Source organism: Budorcas taxicolor, chromosome X, assembly GCF_023091745.1.
Source record: "Budorcas taxicolor isolate Tak-1 chromosome X, Takin1.1, whole genome shotgun sequence".
NCBI lineage: Eukaryota > Metazoa > Chordata > Mammalia > Artiodactyla > Bovidae > Budorcas > Budorcas taxicolor.
In genome coordinates, this window is record NC_068935.1 from 47,214,595 (window position 1) to 47,236,953 (window position 22,359).

Sequence of the window (22,359 nt, forward strand, 5' to 3'; positions counted from 1 at the left end):
GAGAAATACCAGAATACTAATTTTTTTTCCATTTGTCTAGTGCCATTTCCCTGTGGACGAGTCTCTGCCTTACATACTTCTAAGAAGCTCACCCGTGCTGAGACTATTTTTTCCAATATGAACTATGAAAATTCTTCTGAAGCTGAAATAATTTGGGATAACGTCACTCAAAGCAATCAATCATTCGATGACTTCAATCGTGTGGTTGGTGGCGAAGATGCTGCAAGAGGTCAATTCCCTTGGCAGGTACTCGGTGTTGATGGTGTGTCAAAACTGGAACCCAGTGGAAAAGGGACAGGCCAGGTGGGAGGCTGAGACTAGACATCAGTCAGACCTATTGGGATGAGGGAAATGTTTAGGCAGGCACGTTTCAGCATAAAGTAGGATGAGGAAATCCCCATAGGTGAGGAGCTGCTGAGAGAGAAATCCAGAGACAGCTACCACACAAGGCCAAGGAGAGTTTGGCATCAAGGACATGGCATAACAGGATTTCCAACAAGCAACAAGGATATCTGGAAGCGAGGTCACCAGTACTGGGGCTCTGGGTACTACTTCACCTTCAGCCCCTGGGAGAACTGGACAGAGTCAGAAAGTCTCTAGGTCCAGAGAAACTGGAGTATTTCGAAGGCATTTTTAAAAGAACTCAGGAAGGATTAAGGCAAGAACTGGGGTACTGGACCTAGGCAGGGCATAGGAGGTAGGGGCTTGGTCCAAGGCTGTAGTTCTCAAGGTGTGATAGCATCAGATTCACCTGGGAACTTGTTGGGACTGTACATTTTCATGCTGTGCCCCAGACCTACAGGAGTCAGCAACTCTAGGGGTAGAGCCCAGCAATCTGAGCACAAGCAAGCCCTTCAGGTTATTCTGACACACTGTACAATTGGAAACTCACTGGTCCAAAGGAAACAAACTTGTTATAGCAGCTAGGGTGTGTGTGTGTTAGTGGCTCAGTCATGTCCGACTCTTTGCAGCCCCATGGACATCAGCCCACCAGGCTCCTCTGTCCATGGGATTTCCCAGGCAAGAATACTGGAGTGGGTACCCATTCCCTTCTCCAGGGGATCTTCCTGACCCAGGGATCAAACCCAGGTCTCCTGCATTTCAAGCAGATTCTTTACCATCTGAGCCACCAGGGAAGCCCAGCAGCTAGGATCCAAAACACCAAATAGTGGACTCATGGTACCTAGTCCCACATTTCTCCAGGTGTGATCTGCAGACAACACACATGAGAATCACCTGTCCCTGTTTTTGAGGTAACCAAGGGCTAGATTTGAGACCCATCATTATATATCTTTTCATGTCTTCCTTGAGTGAGTGAAGTCGCTCAGTTGTGTCTGACTCTCTGCGACCACATGGACTATAGCCTACCAGGCTCCTCTGTCCATGGGATTTTCCAGGCAATAGTACTGGAGTGGGTTGCCATTTCCTTCTCCAGGGGATCTTCCCAACCCAGGGATTGAACCCGGGTCTCCCGCATTGTAGACAGATGCTTTACCATCTGAGCCACCAGGGAAGTCTTCCTTGCTGCACACTTAATAGTGAGTGTACCTGTTGTCTCCTTCCTATCAGCCTAGATAGGGTCATCTGCAGTGTTCAAGATCACTCATCCCCACACACATTTACTCGCTATTTCATCCTTATGAAGTAAGATTACTGACTGCAGAGGTACCAAGCACCAGGTTTCAGTCTTGTCTTTTCCAAATGTGAAGAGCCATGCTACTCTCTAGGATACTCCAGAAAGACCCTGTCACACGTTCACACTGATTCCTTCCTCACCAGAGAAACTCTCTCTCCACACCCACTGTACCCAATTTCTCACAAAAGGTGACTGGGTTTCAAAAGCAGGAGATAAACTGAATATACAAGTCACTTTTAGGGACATCCCTGGTGGTCCAGTGATTAAGAACTCACAGTCCTAATGCAGGGGGCCCAGGTTCAATCCCTGGTCAGGAAACTAGATCCCACATGACTCAGCTGAAGATTCTGTATGCTACAACTAAGACCCGGCACAGCCAAATGGAAATTTTTTTTTAAAAAAGTTTAAATTCACTTTTAGACACAACAAAACAGGAAAACAAAACAAAACAGAATCTCTCCCCATTTATGGATGAGCCAACTGCCACCATTTCACAGTTAATCTGCAAGGTAGAAATACCTGATTTGATTGCAGACCCGACTGCAACACCCCTGCTGAAGGCCAAGCATCAAGAGAAAGTGAGCAACTGCTGTAGTTGCAACACCACCTAGAAAAGATTCAAAATGCTGCTGTGTTAGTAAAAGGGGATGGGGAATCACACGACCACGTAGGTGAAGCAATCTGGCAAAGAGGCCCAGATGGAGTTCAGTTTCCTATAGAGTAACGAATAATTTAAACGAACTGGAAACGTCTAACCTGTTCAAGAAAAGGGTTCGGTAAGCTGTTGGCTGGCGAGAGCTGAAGGCCACAAGTGCAAGGGGATGATGACTTTTTCTTGGAGGATTTACGGATGAAAGTTCCAGGCAGGCAGGTGGACCCTGTTCCCGGTGAAAAAAGGCCGTTCCGGCCACTTGGGTCAGTCACGGGAGCTGGGCAGCTTGGGGAGCAGATCCGGTCGAGCAGATGCTCGTGGAATTGCTGACTTGAGGCACTGCTCTGTCCTGAAAACCGCAGTAGCAGGACAAGGCCATCCCAGACCGTTGAGGGCCCGGGCTTACCTGGTGGGAGATGAGACGGGGCAGGCTAGGGACCACGGCCACCGCGCCCCGCTCTGAGACCCTAAGAAGCGAGCTCACCTTTTGCGCCGCTGTCAGCGGCCGTGTGCATGCTTACCTTATTCTAGGGCTTTCAGTTCAACTTCCCCGCTGGAGGCAAAGCCGCTGCAGCCGTAGTGGGTTGGCCACAGGCCCTTCCCAGAACCCCCTGCATTTCCGGCTGCTCCGACCTCTGACCCCCAAGGTCAAAGGCGCAGGCAGACTTGACCAATCTCTGACCTCTAATCCTGCATCATGGTAACAGAGGGCCTGAGAGATAAGTGGAGGAGTGAGGCCAGTTACCTGCATTTTCCTTCCAGATGCCCAGCTCTGGGTTCAGGGCCCCTGGAGAACTCAGGTAGTCTGCAGAGCCACTCAGGAGCCGAGAGAGGAAGCTAGAGGGTTGACTAGAGTCGGTATATCCTTGGCGGGGTGAGCGACTAAAACAGAACTCAAATTTCATACAGCTACAAAGGGAAGCAATGAAATATGTGAACATTAGAGAAAACAAGGAAATCGCAACACCTATATTATTAGACTACCTTCATCAACAGCTTAAAAGTCAGAAATTGGAGGAAGCAGCACTGAGTTTCAGCTTTCTAAACCTCTCACTTGCTTTTGGTCCTATTCGCTTGACCCTGCCAGCCAACAGTTCTGAGCATGTGCGAACCTGCCCGCAAGAGCTCCACCCTCCTCTTCTGCTTTGACTTAGGATCTGTCTGGCCCTGGATGGGATGTGCCTGGTCTTTCTCTTTGGGTTTATCATGGGCCTCAGGTTCCGTATTAGCCATAAGTATTGTATGTTTAATCTGAGCTACATGGCCTAGATGGTAAAGAATGTGCCTGCAATGCAGGAGACCTGTGTTCGATCTCTGGGTGGGGAAGATTCCCTGGAGAAGGGAATGGCTACCCACTCCAGTATTCTTGTGTAGAGAATCCCATGGACAGAGGAGCCCGGCAGGCTACAGTCCATGGGGTCTCAAAGAGTTAGACACAACTGAGAAACTCACACTTTCACTTTTCATTGTAGGTTTAATCGTTTGAAGATCATTCTACGAGACTGAGAAAGCCAGAATACAATGGAAACTCAGTGGTTCAGTTTAGTTTAGTTCAGTTCAGTTCAGCTCAGTCGCTCAGTCGTGTCCGACTCTTTGCGACGCCATGAATCACAGCATGCCAGGCCTCCCTGTCCATCACCAACTCCCAGAGTTCACCCAAACTCTTGTCCATCGAGTCGGTGATGCCATCCAGCCATCTCATCCTCTGTCGTCCCCTTCTCCTCCTGCCCCCAATCCCTCCCAGCATCAGTCTTTTCCAATGAGTCAGCTCTTCGCATGAGGTGGCCAAAGTACTGGAGTTTCAGCTTTAGCATCATCCCTTCCAAAGAACACCCAGGACTGATCTCCTTTAGAATGGACTGGTTGGATCTCCTTGCAGTCCAAGGGACTCTCAAGAGTCTTCTCCAACACCACAGTTCAAAAGCATCAATTCTTCGGAGCTCAGCTTTCTTCACAAGTGGTTAAGCTTTCTTTAATCCTTTATATTGTTTTTGTTTAGTTACTCAATTGTGTCCAACTCTTACGACCCCGTGGACTGTAACTCGCCAGGATCCTCTGTCCATGGGATTCTCCAGGCAAGAATACTGGAGTGGGTTGTGCCTACACAGACCCAATTCTTTCCATTTGATTAGGACACACCCCCATGGCAGACAACAAGTAGTTACCATCTGTATACACTGGAACTTTCTCTTTCGTCTGGTGGATGGGTGAGTGGGGGTGGATATTGGGAGGAAGATAAGATATTACATGAACTTCCTAAGACTATAGATATATCTTCACTTGAAAAGATAATCTTCTATTTTTCTTAGCTCAGATTATACAGTTCCAATTAGCACAAATGAAAACATGACATATGTAATCTCATCTGGCCCCACAAAACTATTTTGGACTGAACATTTAGAGAATTCTTCTCTAGGATGGTTTGATGAAGTCTATTTCAATGACTGGGTTTCCCTGGTGGCTCAGATGGTAAAGCATCTGCCTGCAATGCAGATGTCAATACTAGTCTAGTTAACCATTAAAAGCTAAAAGTGATCCTCCCCTCTGTGCTCAGAAAAATGAACTAGGGCCAAGGGCTGGGTGAATCACATCTGTAGGCTTAATAAGCCATACATCATGTAGAAATGATTTGGCTCTTTATACGTAAGAGAACAAGTATGCAAAGAAAAATTGTTAGGAGGTGGCTAGGTAGGGAGAGTAAGAGTTTACTGAAACGACAGAGAAAGGTCAAGTTTGAGTTAAAAGGTTAAAAAAGGAACAACAGGGGAGCAGCTATTACTCTAGGCTGGCACTGTCAGTGAAGAACATCAAAATAGATACGTGAATGTGTATTTTGCAGATGTATGTGGGTGTGTTTGGTGTATATCTGTGTGTGTGTGAAAGGGAAAATGTGCTCCTGTTTGGATATGACAAACATTAAAATGTTTGACAGATCAGCACTCAGACACGTTTTTCAGAACATATGCTTTCCCATTTTTCTGATCGTTCTCCAAAGTGATGTCATACAAGAACCTGTCCTTGGCCATGCAGACAGTTCATCCCCAAACAGCTAACATTTAGATAGCTGTGATCCTGAAGTAGTCAAGTAAACATTCCAAAACCAAGTCACTTGAAATATTTTTCAATGCAAATATATTTTAGGGCTTTTTCTTGGCAAAGATGTCTACCAAAATTTCTAATACTAACCAGGAATGGGCAAAAAAAAAACAAAAAAACAAAAAAAAAACACCACTCTTCAGGCTTGAAAGGACACAACTGTATTTCTCAGCCATCCACCAGAACAGCATAGGAGCTCCAGGCAGCAAGTCTTTGGCAGGAATCAGACTAGCTACAACATAGTCTCTGTGCCCGAGGCTGTGGCTATAATTCACTCTGGCCTAACTAGCCCATTAAGCTGAGAGATGTCCAAGTTGCCTCTCATATAGAGGGTAAGCACCATTATATCATTGTATATGAATGTTTAACTCCTGTTACTTGAGCAGATGTATTCAGTTGTAGTCATGAGGCCCAGTAAAGAACAGTGTTGTGCAAATTCGCCTGGTGAGGTTACTCACCTGAGGTCTGGCCCAGTTTCAAGAACTGGCGACCAGTGCAATTGCAGGGCCCTGTCTTCCAAATGGTCCCACATTTGTAGTTCAACGCTTTGCATTTGTGTTTTTTTTTTTTAATTTTTATTTTACTTTACAATACTGTATTGGTTTTGCCATACATTGACATGAATCTGCCACGGGGGTACATGAGTTCCCAATCCTGAACCCCCCTCCCACCTCTCTCCCCATATCATCTCTCTGGGTCATCCCAGTGCACCAGCCTCAAGCATCCTGTATCCTGTATCGAACCTAGACTGGCGATTTGTTTCTTACATGATAGTATACGTTTCAATGCCATTCTCCCAAATCATCCCACCCTCTCTCTCTCCCACAGAGCCCAAAAGTCTGTTCTATACATCTGTGTCTCTTTTACTGTCTCACATACAGGGTTATCATTACCATCTTTCTAAATTCCATATATATGTGTTAATATACTGTATTGGTGTTTTTCTTTCTGGCTTACTTCACTCTGTATAATCGACTCCAGTTTCATCCACCTCATTAGAATGGATTCAAATGTATTCTTTTTGCATTTGTGTTTTATAACTCATGTTCAATGAGACAATGGAGCATGTGAGCGCTGGTAACCTGGAACCTCAAGTCACTGCAGGTTCACCTCTCAGTACCATGCAGGGGTGGATTCTTGATCTCCCTCTCCCCTGTCCCCTGGTGCCTTGGCTAGCTCTCTCTCCCCTTTCCCCAGCCGCCCAATGACCACTGCCACCACCAACCCTTGGCACACTGGCATATGCCCCCTCCTCACTGCCAACAGCTACTGTTGTCATCCTCCTCCAGCATAGGCACGCAGAGACTTGAAGCTGGGTGCCCAGACTCTATGCCATTTGAGGAAGGGGCATGGCCACATGGCATCTCACATGGTCAGAATTGCGTCCTAGCACATTTGGAGGGGGAGTAATGGGGGCAAACCTCTTGCCTCCCTTCATTCCAGGAACTGAACATATCCTGACATGCAAGGTGAAATCCCCTGGGAGTCACCATTGGCTATTGATTGCTTCAGTGGACCAGTGGGAAGGGAAGATGGCACGAGGGCACCAGCACAGGGCTGGTGGGAGAGGGGACCTGGCAACTGAGAGCTGCATTTGTGAGTCCCTGTTCTGTGCCCCTGGGCACCTGTGAGTGCCTGCGCTCACCCAGTGGCTATGCCCCACACATGAGGGAGCCCATCTTTAAACAGTAAATTCACAACACCATGATAGGTTGTGAGAGACCACAGAAAAAAAGCAAAACTGTTTTATTTTAGTATCTTCCATGACAATTTTTCCTAACTTGAACAAGGGGACCTGCATTTTCATTTTGCAACAAGCCCTGCAAATTATGTAGCCAGCTCCTCCTGGAGCAATCACTTTTAAAACATAAAGGTCACCAAGCCATGGAAATTCTGAAACAGAATTTCTCGAATTTAATTATGCATAAGGATATTCTGGAGATCTGCATTTTCTCCCATCCCACGCAGCAAATATTCTGATGAAATCTTAGTGGGCTCCCAAAGCTGCATTTTATAAATCCCCCAGATGCAATTGGTCCACCAAGCACACTAGGAGAAATACTGGGTGCTTAGAAGCCTCACCACTAACTAATCTTAACTAACTGCATATCTAAACCTCTGTTTGCTCGTCTGTATGGATGTGCCACTCCACAAAGTGTTGTGAGTATTAAATGTACATGAAACACTTAGCACAATGATTTGTCCATAGTGAGCAATACAGATTCAAAAAAAAATTAAGATCATTGTTGAGTCTGGACGGTGGGTGAACTGGTGTTTATTATGTTGTGTGAGTTTTCCTTTTTTTTTTTTCAACATGAAAACGACAGCTAGAATGAGAGGGAAACCTGTGTTTAGAAAAGAGGGTCAGAGGCTTGCAGTGAGTCAGCCCCATAGGTCTCCATGTGGGAGGCTAGTGCTTTAGTGTCTAGGATTAGCCAGGGTTCAGTAAATAGAATTCAGGACAAAAAGAATCTTCACTAGAATATGCCCCCAAGGACCTTCTCAGACTCACACCAGAAAGGAGTGACCACCCCCTTTTTCTAGTTTATTATGAATGGGCTTATGCCTGAGGCTGTATGTGCTTCAGTAAAAGGGCAGCAGTGCCCACAAAGGGTTTACCAAATGTTGAGTGTGCCCTCTAGTGTTCACACTTCCCAGCTTTCTTCCTGAAGAGGTGGACCAAGGCCCTTGCATACACAGGAAGTGAAAATTCTCCAAGTTGATCTAGACATTGAGGTGGTAAAAATATCCATAGTCCACTCTGGTTATATGATGAATGTATAGATGAAAGAATGGATTTGCCTCTTATCTAATCACAGCCAGGCTCAAGATAGTGCTTAAACATCTCTGTCCCCAAATCAAACATAGCTTAGTAGATCTTTTAGGACAGGGCAGCTTACAGATCCAGTGAGGGGAGGTGGAGACGGTAGGGGGGAGACCGGAAGGAGTGCACAAGTTTGGCTGTTGCTCCCTGCATGAATGGGCATAGCACAGCCATTAAGTCTCCTTTCATGTCATTCTTGTTGAGAAAGGGCTTGAAAAGATCTCCTGGAAAAGTCAGTAGTTTTTCTTTCAAATGCTCTATGGCAAGCAGATTTCCTCGTGCATGGACAGAAGACTCAGTAATCACTTGATCTCCAGGAGTCAAGTCAGTGCATTTCTGAATATACCAGCCATATCCCCAAGAAGCAATTTATGCTATCAGAGAACCTGACTTGCCTGGAAAAGAAATCCAAGGACCCCACATCATACAAAGAAGCTATTTCCTCCTAGTTGCCTCATCTAGCACTCCCCCTGGCTATCACTGCTCATTCTCTTCAAGACAGTTTCAGAAATGGCTTTTTTGATTGTGCTCCAGGAATACTAAGACGTCTTCAAAGCTGACACTTGCCAGAACCACTCCACTTCAGCCAGCACCTAGAAGCCAACTTTTTGCTCACTCCTCTAAACAGCACATGTGTTTTTGTTGTTGTTGTTATTGTAGATCAAATATAGTATGTAGCAGGATTCATCATTCTGTTTCCACAGGTCCTTTTGCATGGTGAAATTGCTGCTTTCTGTGGAGGTTCCATCGTTAATGAAAAATGGGTTGTAACTGCAGCCCACTGCATCAAGCCTGGTGTTAAAATTACTGTTGTTGCAGGTAAATAAACAAGGGATGGTAATTGTTTGCAACAGCCTAGATCTTCTATATGACTGCTATATCATTTGGGTATTGGTTTAGTCGTTAAGTCATGTCCAACTCTTGCGACCCATGGACTGTAGCCTGCCAGGCTCCTCTGTCCACGGAATTTCCCAGGCAAGAATACTAGAGTGGGTTGCCATTTCCTTCTCTAGGGGATCTTCCTGACCCAGGGATTGAACCCCCATCTCCGGCATTGCAGGCAGATTCTTTACCGACTAAGCCACCAGGGAAGCCCATATCATATTTTACTAGAGTCTATTAAGATCATTGCTAAATAAGTGGAACTAGTGGTAGAGAGGCCATCTTTTCCAAATCCAACTTATTCCATCCTTATTTTTTATTATTGTTTTTTGGCCACACCACACAGCATGTGGGATCTTAGTTCCCTAGTTCAGTTCAGTTCAGTTCATTTCAGTCACTCAGTCATGTCCGACTCTTTGCGACCCCATGAATCACAGTACACCAGGCCTCCCTATCCATCACCAACTCCCGGCGTTCACTCAAACTCATGTCCATCGAGGCGGTGATGCCATCCAGCCATCTCATCCTCTGTCATCCCCTTCTGCTCCCGCCTCCAATCCCTCCCAGCATCAGGGTCTTTTCCAATGAGTCAACTCTTCGCCTGAGGTGGCCAAAGTACTGGAGTTTCAGCATCAGCACCAGTCCTTCCAGTGAACACCCAGGACTGATCTCCTTTAGGATGGACTGGTTGGATCTCCTTGCAGTCCAAGGGACTCTCAAGAGTCTTCTCCAACACCACATATGCAGATGACACCACTCTTATGGCAGAAAGTGAAGAGGAACTAAAAAGCCTCTGATGAAAGTGAAAGAGGAGAGTGAAAAAGTTGGCTTAAAGCTCAACATTCAGAAAACTAAGATCATGGCATCTGGTCCCATCACTTCATGGGAAATAGATGAGGAAACAGTGTCAGACTTTATTTTGGGGGGCTCCAAAATCACTGCAGATGGTGATTGCAGCCATGAAATTAAAAGACGCTTACTCCTTGGAAGGAAAGTTATGACCAGCCTAGATAGTTCCCCGACCAGGCATCAAACTTGAGCCCCCTGTGTTGGAAGGTGGACTCTTGACCACTGGACCACCAGGGAAATCCCTCTACATCATTCTTTTGGCAGACCTTAACTAGCACTCATCTCAGTGCAAATATACTTATCTATTGATGTGTCTATTTCCCCACCAGACTGAGCCTTTGCAAAAGCCATGTCATATCACTGATGCTTGTATCCTTACCCCTGGCACAAGCTGTAACCTGCCCCCAATTGACATTTGAATGAATGACCAAATGAATGTATTATCTGTACTCAAAAAAGTGGTCAAAATCCTTGAAATTGGGAATGAGTTTGAGCAAGCTCCAGGAGTTGGTGATAGACAGGAAAGCCTGATGTGCTGCAGTCCATGGGGTCACAAACAGTCGGACATGACTGAGTGACTGAACTGAACTGAGGATAATTCATAACAAGTCAGTTCATTATCACCTGTGAACAGGATGAGACTCGTAAACAGCATGGGTGAACAAATCCATCTATCTGATGGTCCTGAATGACTTTTTGCTCTGAAAAGTATGCATTGGCCCTCAACTAAGTTTTACCAAAATCATAACAATACAAAAATAAAATATTTGACACTTGATTGGCAGGTAATTCAATGGTGCCAAGTGGACACTTGGAGAATCTGCTTCTTTATGTGAAAGGTGATATGTGACTGAAGAGAAATTTATTTTCAGTGGGTGAATATAAGCTGCCAGCTAAGGATAGGGGCTTCCCTGGTGGCTCAGTCAGTAAAGAATCCACCTGCAATGCAGGAGATCGCCTGTAGTGCAGGAGACTGGGGTTCTATCCCTGGGTCAGGAAGATCCCCTGGAGAAGGAAATGACAACCCATTACAGTATTCTTGCCTGGGAAGTCCCATGTACAGAGGAGCCTGGTGGTCTCTAGCCCATGGGGTCACAAGAGTCAGACACAACTGAGCGACTAAAACCACTACAAAGAAGTGATGCTAGATGGACACTTGGAAAACGTGTTTCTTTGTGGGAGAGACTGTGGCTCAAAAAGACATTTCTTTTCTATAGGTGAGCATAACACCGAGAAGCCAGAACCTACAGAGCAAAAGCGAAATGTGATCCGTGCTATTCCTTACCACGGCTACAATGCATCTATTAATAAGTACAGCCACGACATTGCCCTCCTGGAGCTGGATGAACCCTTAGAGCTAAATAGCTATGTAACCCCTATTTGCATTGCTGACAGGGAATACACGAACATCTTCCTCAAATTTGGTTACGGTTATGTGAGTGGCTGGGGCAAAGTCTTCAACAGAGGGAGGTCAGCCTCAATTCTTCAGTACCTGAAAGTTCCACTTGTTGACCGAGCCACGTGTCTTCGATCCACAAAGTTCACCATCTACAATCACATGTTCTGTGCCGGCTACCATGAGGGAGGTAAAGATTCATGCCAAGGAGACAGTGGGGGACCCCATGTTACTGAAGTGGAAGGTACCAGTTTCTTAACTGGAATTATTAGCTGGGGTGAAGAGTGTGCAATGAAAGGAAAATATGGCATATATACCAAGGTGTCCCGGTATGTCAACTGGATTAAGGAAAAAACAAAGCTCACATAAAGAAAAATGCATTTCCAAGGCTGACATATTTGGAATTGAACATGGACAAGGCCCTTTACTAACTAATCACTTTCCCGTCTCTTTAGATTTGAGTGTATACCTTCTATGAATATTTCTTTTTCTCTTTTTGGGGAGAGTCTAGCTAGACTTCATATTTTACTAGAATAAGTAGATAAGAAAATGTAATCACTAGAGAAACATACTGTGGTGGGAAATTGTGGTCATGCCTTCAGGTCCAGCCCTTGACCAAATTGTGAAGTTAAGTTCTTCATCCTGCCCATCAGGCGTTGTAGTTCTCCACTGGAGCAACTCACTGCTTCTCTGTCCTTAGCAGCATTCCACATGCCAGATCTTTCTTACATCCCCGCACCAAGTTAAAATTTATTGGATCTGTATCCAGGATATTTGGTCTAGTCCATCATAAGGCCGGCCCCACATTCATCCAGGAAGAACATAGGAGCAGCTGAGAGATTAAAAGTCATGGGAAACACTACTTTTTCAATATCCTTATTTCTGCATCCTTCATCCTTTCCACCTCCTAATGCCCAAATCACCTTTTCTCTTTCTCTCCCCTTTTCCCTACATAGGCATTAAAGGAGGGAAAGGAAGCATTGTACTGTTTTACTGCTACTGCTGTGCACCTATCAAACCCAGACTTGCTCTCAGTTTGGTCTTGGGCCACCTTTTCATCACACAGAGATAAAGTAAGGTGCCTGATCTTGGAGGAAAAGTTCCTCTCAGTCACATTATTAAAATAATACATAATGAAAGGAATGACCCATAAGAGTAGTTTCCTATGGACTTGTAATTGTGTTGTTATGGAGGTTTGACTAGACATGGTTCCGTGAAGGCAAACGGGCATGTCATTATAACCAAGAAAACTGACATATAGCCAGGTGAGTTGACAACTTGCAAGTAGAGTGAATAATGTATTCAAGAAAACTCATTGGTGTGTCTCCAGTGTTGTTCATGGCTAAGGAAGAAATTGCTCAGACCAGAAAACATGAGCATCATGCCTCCTCGACTGGGATATTGCTACAGTGGAGAGGGCTGCACCAGGCTTACAGACATGTATCATTCCCATGAGCCAGTAAACTCCTTTTTGCTGGTTCCATGCTCACCAGACCACTTTTTTTTTTATTATAATTAGGCCTTCTATATTATATTCTCTAGAGGGTTATTGACCAACCAATATATCAATCAATCACATCAATATTGTGATCTATTAGACTATTTCCCTTTGTGAATTAAACTGATGTTCTGATTCACACCTTGGCTTTTCATTAATTTGGTTGATGTAAATAATTTACCCTGCATGTGATCACATGTGGAACTACTGACAACACCATGTTTTGGACGACTTTGACCCAACAAAGCTGCTTCTGCCCCTGCCCTCATGTTACCCCCATCCAGGCCTCACACCTGCTCATTACTTTCAACTTACTTTCATTAATCCCTTTTTTCCTTGAGTTTTTCAAATACAAGTATCAATAAATGTAGTTTTCAATTCCTCAAAAAGTGTTTTTTGTTGAATCATTCAAAGAGAGGGCTCCCAAATACTACATTTGGCAGGACACTCAAAAGAATGCATCCAACTGCCATATGACATAGCAGAGATTTGATGCTCTGTTGTCATGCAGCTTTCATGGGAGACAGTGTGTGCTGTGTGCTGTGTCCTGGTGAGGACAGTGGTCTGGATCCACATAGAACAGAACTGAGTCTAAATATTTGTGAATACGGCTTTGGATAAGTCTCTCCACATTTTAAAAAGAGATTTTAATTTACTTGGCTGTGCCAGGTCTTAGTTGCAGCATGTGAAGTCTTACTCCCTGACCACGGATCAAACCCGGGTCTCCTGCATTGGGAGCACAGAGTCTTAGCCACTAGACCACCAGGGAAGTCCTAGTCACTCTACATTTTGTGCCTTGACTTCTGCATTGTGTAATGATAGAGTTTGACAGGATGCTCTCCAAGGGCCCTTTTTGACCTTGTGATAGTCAGTGAGTTCACGTTCTTCCACTCTTTTATTCAACAAATATTCAAGGAGTGATTACTGTATGCCAACCTCCAATAGTGTTTATTACATTTGAGTTCACATTTGTATAGTTTGTGAGTTAACTAAAATAATGTATGTGAATTGCCTTGTTGTCGCCTACTATGCTACTACACAATAGTTGCTCAGTAAATGTTAGCTAAATCTGAATCCATGTTTATCCCACAATAGGAATTACTCTTGTATCGGGTTATCAGGAGAAGAAGCCAAACTTAAATAAAAACAATGCCTAGCATTGAGGTTTCATGAACAAACGAAATCAATTTGGCTATTGTTGGCTAAAGGCGAGAGGAGACACTGTGATTATCCACCTTAGGTTTGAGTAGGACACTGATTCATGTATGGAAACGCGTTGCTTCACATTTGAACGACACAAGGTCTGTAGCCCCAGCGCTCTGCGATTGGTAAAAGGGAGCCGGCCTTGTTGCCAAGGTGACCACCCTTTACAAAGAGAGCGATAGGGGCGTGGTCTTACACTTCCTGTGATTGGTCTTCCCTGCGGCAGAGGGAGGAGCTCCTGGGCCCACCAGTCTCGAGCCACAGTCTTTTAGCCCATGAGTTCAAAAATGACTGCATTCTTTAAGAGCCACCTGCGGCATCTTGCCACCAGTAAACATTTGGGGCCTTTAAGCCCACCTAAGAGCTTTGGAGCCAGGCCCTCGCTAGATTCTACCTAGAGCATTTACAGTCGCCATATAAGAATCATTAATGCTTTCAAAATCGCTGTAGCTGCTTAGTCTAAATGGGCTGAAACATGCTGCTGCAATATTGGAAGTGACAGGTTAAAATAGAACTCTTGCTGAGTGGAGAAAAGTGTGTTAATGTAGTGCAGTCATTTCAAATTGCTGTTTAAGTATGATTGTTTTGGGTTCTTTTGAATATTAGTTGCTAAATGGTGACAGGAACAAAATGTCCAATTTTCTCTGCCAAGGGAGAAAGGTTTTCTCCCCTACTTTCCTGAACTGTGACAGACCCGTTCACAAAATTGCTTAATTATAATTCTTAAACCACTTCTGAAAGCTGACAGACCAATCTAAGAAAGTCAGAGCTGCAAGGGCCCTTAGACACAATCCAAATCACTCTGTTCATTTAACAGATGAGGAAATTGAGGCCAAGATAAGGCCAGACCCAGGTCTCCCACTTCACATGTGGAAGTACAGTGCTTTCAATTAGAGCTTTGTCTGTGTTTTTAGGGCAGTGGGGGGCATTCTGCATTGGTGGAAATCCTTTCAGCAAACCTGGGACTGAACACTGCCTGAAATTCTTATTGCTACTGCTGCTAAGTCGCTTCAGTCGTGTCCGACTCTATGCGACCCCAGAGACGGCAGCCCACCAGGCTCCCCTGTCCCTGGGATTCTCCAGGCAAGAACACTGGAGTGGGTTGCCATTTCCTTCTCCAATGCATAAAACTGAAAAGTGAAAGTGAAGTCGCTCAGTCATGTCCGACTCTTTGCGACCCCCTGGACTGCAACCTACCAGGCTCCTCCGTCCATGGGATTTTCAAGGCAAGAGTACTGGAGTGAGGGTGCCATTGAAATTCTCATTAATGATGCTCTAATTGACAAACAAGTGACCAAATCAACAAGACCGTCGGGTAGCAGGGAAGGCAGAGTGGCCGTCCAAAAACAAACTGGAACCGCAGTCCTGGACTCAGGGCAGCACCTGCGGAGTGAACCTGCAGTGCTGGTGTCTGGCTTTTAGCCAAGCTGAGAGAACTGGGCCTACCAGGTGTGACATTTGACTTCCAGAGCAAGTTGATCACTGTTATCTGGCACACAGTCATCCCGGAAACATTTCAGCTCGATTGATTGCAACCCCGCGGGGCAAAACATAGGCAGCACACCAAGACAGCAGGCTACTGCAGAAGTTGTTTGAAAGTTGAAGGAAGGCTTCAAAAGCCAGCCGAACCTGGGGTGCTAACAATGCCATACAGTCCTGGGTGACAAGGGAAACAGACTTCAACAGCTGACAGGCCTGTCTGAGCAAAGCACTCAGTGCTCTTTTTGAATCTGAGGCTGATGCCATTTAGAAATCTCAGGATTAAAAAAAGAATGTTAGGGTCAGTGGATTAATACAAAATAAAAACTGGGGGTGGGGGGCTGGGGGAATTTCATGGTTAAAGCCACAAAAATCATGTTCTTGAAACTATGGAGACTGCCAAAGTTACAGCAGGCAAAAAACTTGGCCTGGGACCCCTGTCCTTTCCAACCAAGCCAGGTATCCAGATTACTCATTTTCTCAGAGAGTACTTTCAAGGCAGACCATTTCCACTGTGTCTGTGGGGTTATTTATGGCTTGCCTAGAGATTTCCAGTTAATTTCAGCCTCTAGTAGGGATAAGGTTATCCGAAGGGAAAAACAGCAGGCAGAAACTTTCTTAAAGAGGCAATGGCTTCTAGAACAGAGATGAGGACCTGTCACAGAAGGAGAATAATATTTTGAACTCCTGGCCAGATCATTTCACCCTGGTAGGAGACTGACCTCCTTTTTCCCCCCATCCTCACCCCTACCCTGTCCCAGAGAGTTACCTCTTGATTGGAGAAGGATGGAAATAGGCAAAGGGCTATTCCTGATTCCAAGGATTTCTTTTCAAAAGGTTGCTTCTTCACAATGTTAAATATGAGATCCTAATCTATAAAAACTTGCTGATGCTTCCAGCATGCTGTCGTAGATAGCTTCTGCAAATCAATAATCAGGTAGTGGCTCAGGTGTTGACCTCATAAAGCTAAAAGGGTCCCAGGCTTTACACATGACATGCTTTAGTGAAGATCTGTATATAAAAATCTGTTTTCCTCTTGGAATATATGACAAAAATAAGCATGCATTTTCATGATATTAAAACTCAGCCAAATAAAGAATTAAGTAGCCAAATTAAGAATGCACCAGGTCTCTGAGAAACAGCGCATGCATGTGTGCTGTCACTTCAGTCATGTCCAACTCTGCAACCCTATGGACTATAGCCTGCCAGGCTCCTTTGTCCATGGGGACTCTCCAGGCAAGAATACTGGAGTGGGTTGCCATGCCCTCCTCCAGAGGATCTTCCTGACCCAGGGATCGAAGCCCCATCTCTTAAGTCTCCTGCATTGGCAGGCGATTTCTTGACCACTAGCGCCACCTGGGAAGCCCTGAGAAACTCAGTGCATGCTTGTTAAATGAATGAACCAATGGATAAATGAAATGGAAGGAAAACAATCTATTACTGACTACATCAGAGCAAAACACAGTCATCTAAGGTAAGAAGGAGAAATTCACTCTGAACACAGGGAATATGCCATAGAAAAAGAGACAGATACATAGAATGCCTACATTCATGTCCATCCAAGGATTATGAGAGGAGTTATCATTACTTTCTAGGAAATGTAAAACAGATTAGCCTTAAGACTGTGGTTATAGTCTTGAGCTCCTTGAGCACATGTGTCAATGTTTCCCAGGGGTAGATACTTCAGAGTGGAATTGCTAAGCTATACAGTATTTACTTCAACTTTGTTTGGTATTAGCAAATTGTTCATCAAAGGGTTGTACCAATTTATGTGCCAGTATCATGTAAGAGTTCTTGTTTCACATCCTTTCCAACACTGGTATTTTGAAGAACACAAGCAGATTTTAAAGCTACAAATTCTCATATGTAAAATGGCTGTTTTGCATTGAATTCAGGTATTTTGAAACTAGCTCTAAATGTATAAGTGTAGCTTTGTGTCTTCCCCAAGGTCAGTAAAGAGACCACTTTACTTTCTAATATTAGATTCCAAAACATCCACTAGGATTTTTCCATTTTAAGTCATTTTTGTTATGGTTGAGAAGTTAAAGTTCACTTATTTTATTTGTTCTTGTAGCTTGCCATGTAAAAGAGCACATTCACTATCAAACTGAGATTAAAAAATATATTCACTAAGATAATTCTCAGCACATCACATTCTTTTCATGCTTCAGATCTTTCTGACTTTCACTCTACCCTGGTCCTCTGTTCTATTATGATGTTTTAACTTATTCTCCAGTCTGGGTTTTGTTTGTTTGGTTATATTGGGAGTAACTAAGTTAGTGAGTCTATCTCATGAATACTTAGATGAAACGTATCTTTGAAACAGTTTACATTTTATTTGCTTTGGGCTTAAGGAAAGTTTCATTTACCTTTTTCACAAAGTCCAGCTTCATGGGCTGTTCTCAATACACATTATTAGTTCTATTTTGTATACACTTGCTTCAGAATTTAATGGTGAATTCGCATATGCAAAATGAGGTGATCAACGATTATAAGGTAGCTTCTCATCAAGTACAAGGGAAAACTTTTTAAATTTTTAATTAATTTTTACTGGAGTATACTTGCCTTACAATGTTGTTAGTAAGCAAAGTGAATCAGTTATACATATACACATATACCCCCTTTTTAAGATTCTATTCCCATATAGCTCATATAGGCCATTAAAGAGTACTGAGTAGAGTTCCTTGTGCTATACAGCAGGTTCTTATTAGTTACCTATTTTACACATAATTAGTGTGTGTGCGTGTATATATATATATATGTCAATCTCTATCTCCCAGTTTATCCCATTCTCCTCTTTCACCCTTGGTAACCCTAAGTTTGTTCTCTACATCTGTGACTCTATTAAGGGAAAACTTTAGACTTGAGTTATGTCTTGAGCTTTAACATAGAAAATACATTTTGAACTAAAAAGACATTTAAAAGAAAAAAAGCCAGTTGTCACTTCTATTAATTTCCTTTTGAATGATATAAAGGGTTTAGTTTTGTCTGTAACATTGGTTGGTTGGTTTGCTTGCTGTCCTTGAGCAGACCCCATAAGACCAACTACAAACTGATCATCCCAAATCAACAAAGGGGAAGTGTACTGAAATGTAATAAAAATGACTTGTTTTGACAGTTAATTGCTTGAGACTTGATTCACTGAGCACTCTGGAGTCTATTGCTCCTAAAGGAAGACCATTCCTGTGTTCTAATACCTACTAATAACAAGCATTTTTCTCAGAGAAAGCCTGTTAAGTGAAACTGGATTGATTTCTGACTAAACCTCAAACAAAATCACTGACCTAATTTCTCTTCAAGTGGAGCATTTCCCATACTGTCTTATACTTTCAAAAATATACTCTGAAATTTTCTCTCTTCTTAAGAGAATACCATAGCCTAGAAGTTGGGAAGTCTTTTATAACAACTACATACTGTATATTGTGAGATTCATATGTAACTGTGGAAATGTCAACAATAATATTGGGTTGGCTATAAAGTTCATTCAAGTTTTTCCATAAGTTCTTACAGAAATATTTGAACAAACTTTCTGGTCAGCCCAATATTTATTCCTCAGCCAATGCATAAATAAAAACTTGAATACACATTTTAATTTTCAGGGAGTTCTTGAAGATGAATTAAATGTTTGATTAAGCAGTTCACTGCTGGTGCTTCCTCAAAAAAGCTAAAGATAAATTTAAAGGCCAAAAGAAATAGCTGAATCTGTGATGGGATAGTCATTAAAACAACTAAAACAACCCAACCACACCAGTGTAATAGGTTTTGATTCTCTTTCTATATTAAGGCATAAGTTCTAACTCCCTAATGGGCTGTGGAAAAGATTAAGTCTAGCAAACCCAGCTAAGAGCTCTTTGCAAAATCAACAGTTCAGAAAACAACTGTGGGTATCTAGATGCTTTCCAGCTTTCCTTGGGCTTCATCAAATGGAAGCAGATTTTTTTCAGTGTGTGGAAATACCCTCTCGCAACTATGGCTATCTAACCCCTAAAACCTCATGTACTGCCATCCTACAGATTTGGGTAAAGAAACTTTTTGAGCAAAATATTTTACCCTAGTTCTGGTCAGATGTCTTTGTGTCTCTGTCTCTCTCAGAGAATCAAGGCTACAAGTAAACATGTTTTTACAACTTTCCTAGCACTATGTATTAAACTGTCTCGCATTTCCCGACATGCAATGCTACATCCATCAATACAGCAAATTACATATATATAAGACTCTGTTTCTGGGTTTTCTTTGTTCTATGGTATTTTATCTATCATTGAGCTCATTTTCTTTGTTTTATTTATTACAACTTTATGACAAAAGTGAAGGTAAGCAAGTAACTCAAAACAATTATGGTGTCTTTAGTGTATCACTAATAAATGAAAGGAAAGGAGTTTTCTATTTTCTGACAAATCATACCAATGTTTTCTTAGGTCACTCCCTCCAGGCAATAGAAATTAAAAAAAAATAAATAAACAAATGGGATCTATCAAACTTACCAGCTTTTGTGAAGCAAAGAAAACCATAAACAAAATGATGACAACCTATAGAATGGGAGAAGATATTTGCAAATGATGCAACAGACAAGGGCTTAATTTCCAGCACATACAAACAGCTCACACAACTCAACAACAACAACAACAACTCAATTCAAAAATGGGCAGAAGACCCAAATAGACATTTCTCCAAAGAAGAAATATAGATGGCCAACAGGCACATAAAAAGATGCTCAACATCACTAATTATTAGACAAATGCAAATCAAAACTACAATGAGGTACCACCAGTCAGAAGGGCAATCATTGAAAGTCTACAAATAACAAATGCTGGGGAGGGTGTGGAGAAAAAGAAACCCTCCTATACTGTAGGTGGGAACATAAGTTGGCACAGACACTGTGAAAAACAGTATGGAGGTTCCTCAGAAAACTAAAAATAGGCTAGCATATGACCCAGAAATCCCACTCCTGGGCACATGTCAGGACAAAACCATAATTTGAAAACATACATGCATCTCTATGTTCATAGCAGCACTATTCACAATAGCCAAGACGTGGAAACAACCTAAATGTCTATCAACAGATGACTGGATAAAGAAGATGTAGTACATATAGGCAATGGAATATTACTTAGCAATTAAAAAGAGTGAAATAATGCCATTTGCAGCAACATGGATGCAACTAGAGATTATTCACTAAGTGAAGTCAGAAAGAGAAAGACAAATACCACGTGACATCACTTGTATGTTGAATCTAAAATATGACACAAATGAACCTATCTATGAAACAGAAACAGAATAATGGATTAGAGAAGAGACTGGGGGTTGCCAAGCAGGGAAGGACTTAGGGGAGGGATGGAGTGCAAGGTTGGGGCTAGCAGATGTAAGCTTTTATATATAGAATGGATAAACAAGGTTCTGCTGTATAGCACAGAGAACTGTATTCAATATCTTAAGATAAACCATAATGGAAAAGAATATATATGTGTGTGTGTGTATATAACTGAATTACTTTGTTGTACAGCAGTAATTAACACAATATTGTAAGTCAACTATACTTCAATTTTTAAAAAAAAGAAAGGAAAAGTTTTTTCAATGATACTAAACCAAAAACTATATACGAGTGAGTTTAAGGTTGGATATTTTTAATGTGGAATTAATGCAAGTACATTTACATTTTTAGTACATTTATAATGTAATTAAAATTCAAAGACTTAAAGGGAAATTGCTGCTATGTTTCATAGTAACACACATTTGTAAGTCCAATAAAATCAATACAGTGCAGTTACATATACAAATACATGTACAAATATAGCATTCATTGTCCAGTGATTAAAACATTAAAAGAGTATATTGTATGTTTGAATCTATAGAACTCAGTATTTTCTTAAATGATTAAAATCCTTAGTTTAATACCATGAAAATTAAATGTTTTGTGCAGAGGGGCACCATTATTCGAAGGTTTTAACTCCTAACTCTATCTTCTAGCCACAGGATCAGCAAACAAAATAAGTGTATTTTAATATTTTGTTGTTGTTTCAGGAGCATTAATCAAGTGAAATATCAAACATATGGACAGTTTCATGAGTTAGTTATAAATCAGCCATCACAAATTCTAGCAATTGGACATTAGAAGATTTATAATTTACAGGTGCCTTTGAATAAAATACAATTGGTTTGTCATATAAATGGTTACATCAAATGATACCATTGAAATAAACTATGTTTTGACATAATACACAAAACTACTTTAAAAGATAATTTGTGTATTATATAGTTGTTTTTTGTAAAACCAGTCATCAAAAACCATGCACCTAATATGCCAACTTGATAGTAAAACTCACGATCCATGATTCAAAAGGCAGCAATTTCAAACCACTGACTTCAGTGGCCCATAATACAAAATACTCCAAGCCTAAGTTCAACACTACATGCAACAACTGAGCCTGTGCTTTAAAACAAGAGATCTTACCGTTTACATATTTAAAAGAAGGATATCCATATATATACATATATTATTAAAGAAAGGGCACACAAAGAAATACAATATAACTTATGAAACCCTGCACTAGAATAGATTTTTCTAGAAAATTCAAAAGCAAGTAAAGACACTGAAAAGCAGAGCTTTGTTACAGGAACACCTCTTGTGCAAATACTAATATTTAACTTAAAGCTGTGATGTATCTAAATTTCAATGCATAAAATGTAAACTTCCGCATCCTAACTGCAGGATTTTTAGCTTTGGGCCTTTCAAAGACAGCTCTGACAACCCTAAATACCAGTCTAAGTGCAAAAGAGGTCCTTCAGAACATATCCCTTTGGTATAGTAAAGTCACAAAGATAACAAAATTAAATAATAAAATAAACT

General features: G+C 42.2%; 1 protein-coding gene across 1 annotated transcript in view; it reads left to right on the forward strand.

The window, feature by feature from the left end:
• The window catches only part of F9 (coagulation factor IX), a 34,776-nt gene extending 23,072 nt beyond the window's left edge, over positions 1–11,704 (forward strand). Inside the window, exons 6-8 of the mRNA XM_052663766.1 lie at positions 41–246; positions 8,913–9,027; positions 11,157–11,704. Of these exons, the coding sequence (XP_052519726.1) occupies positions 41–246; positions 8,913–9,027; positions 11,157–11,704 (869 nt within the window). The remainder of the gene's footprint in view (positions 1–40; positions 247–8,912; positions 9,028–11,156) is intronic.
• Positions 11,705–22,359: the final 10,655 nt, after the last annotated feature.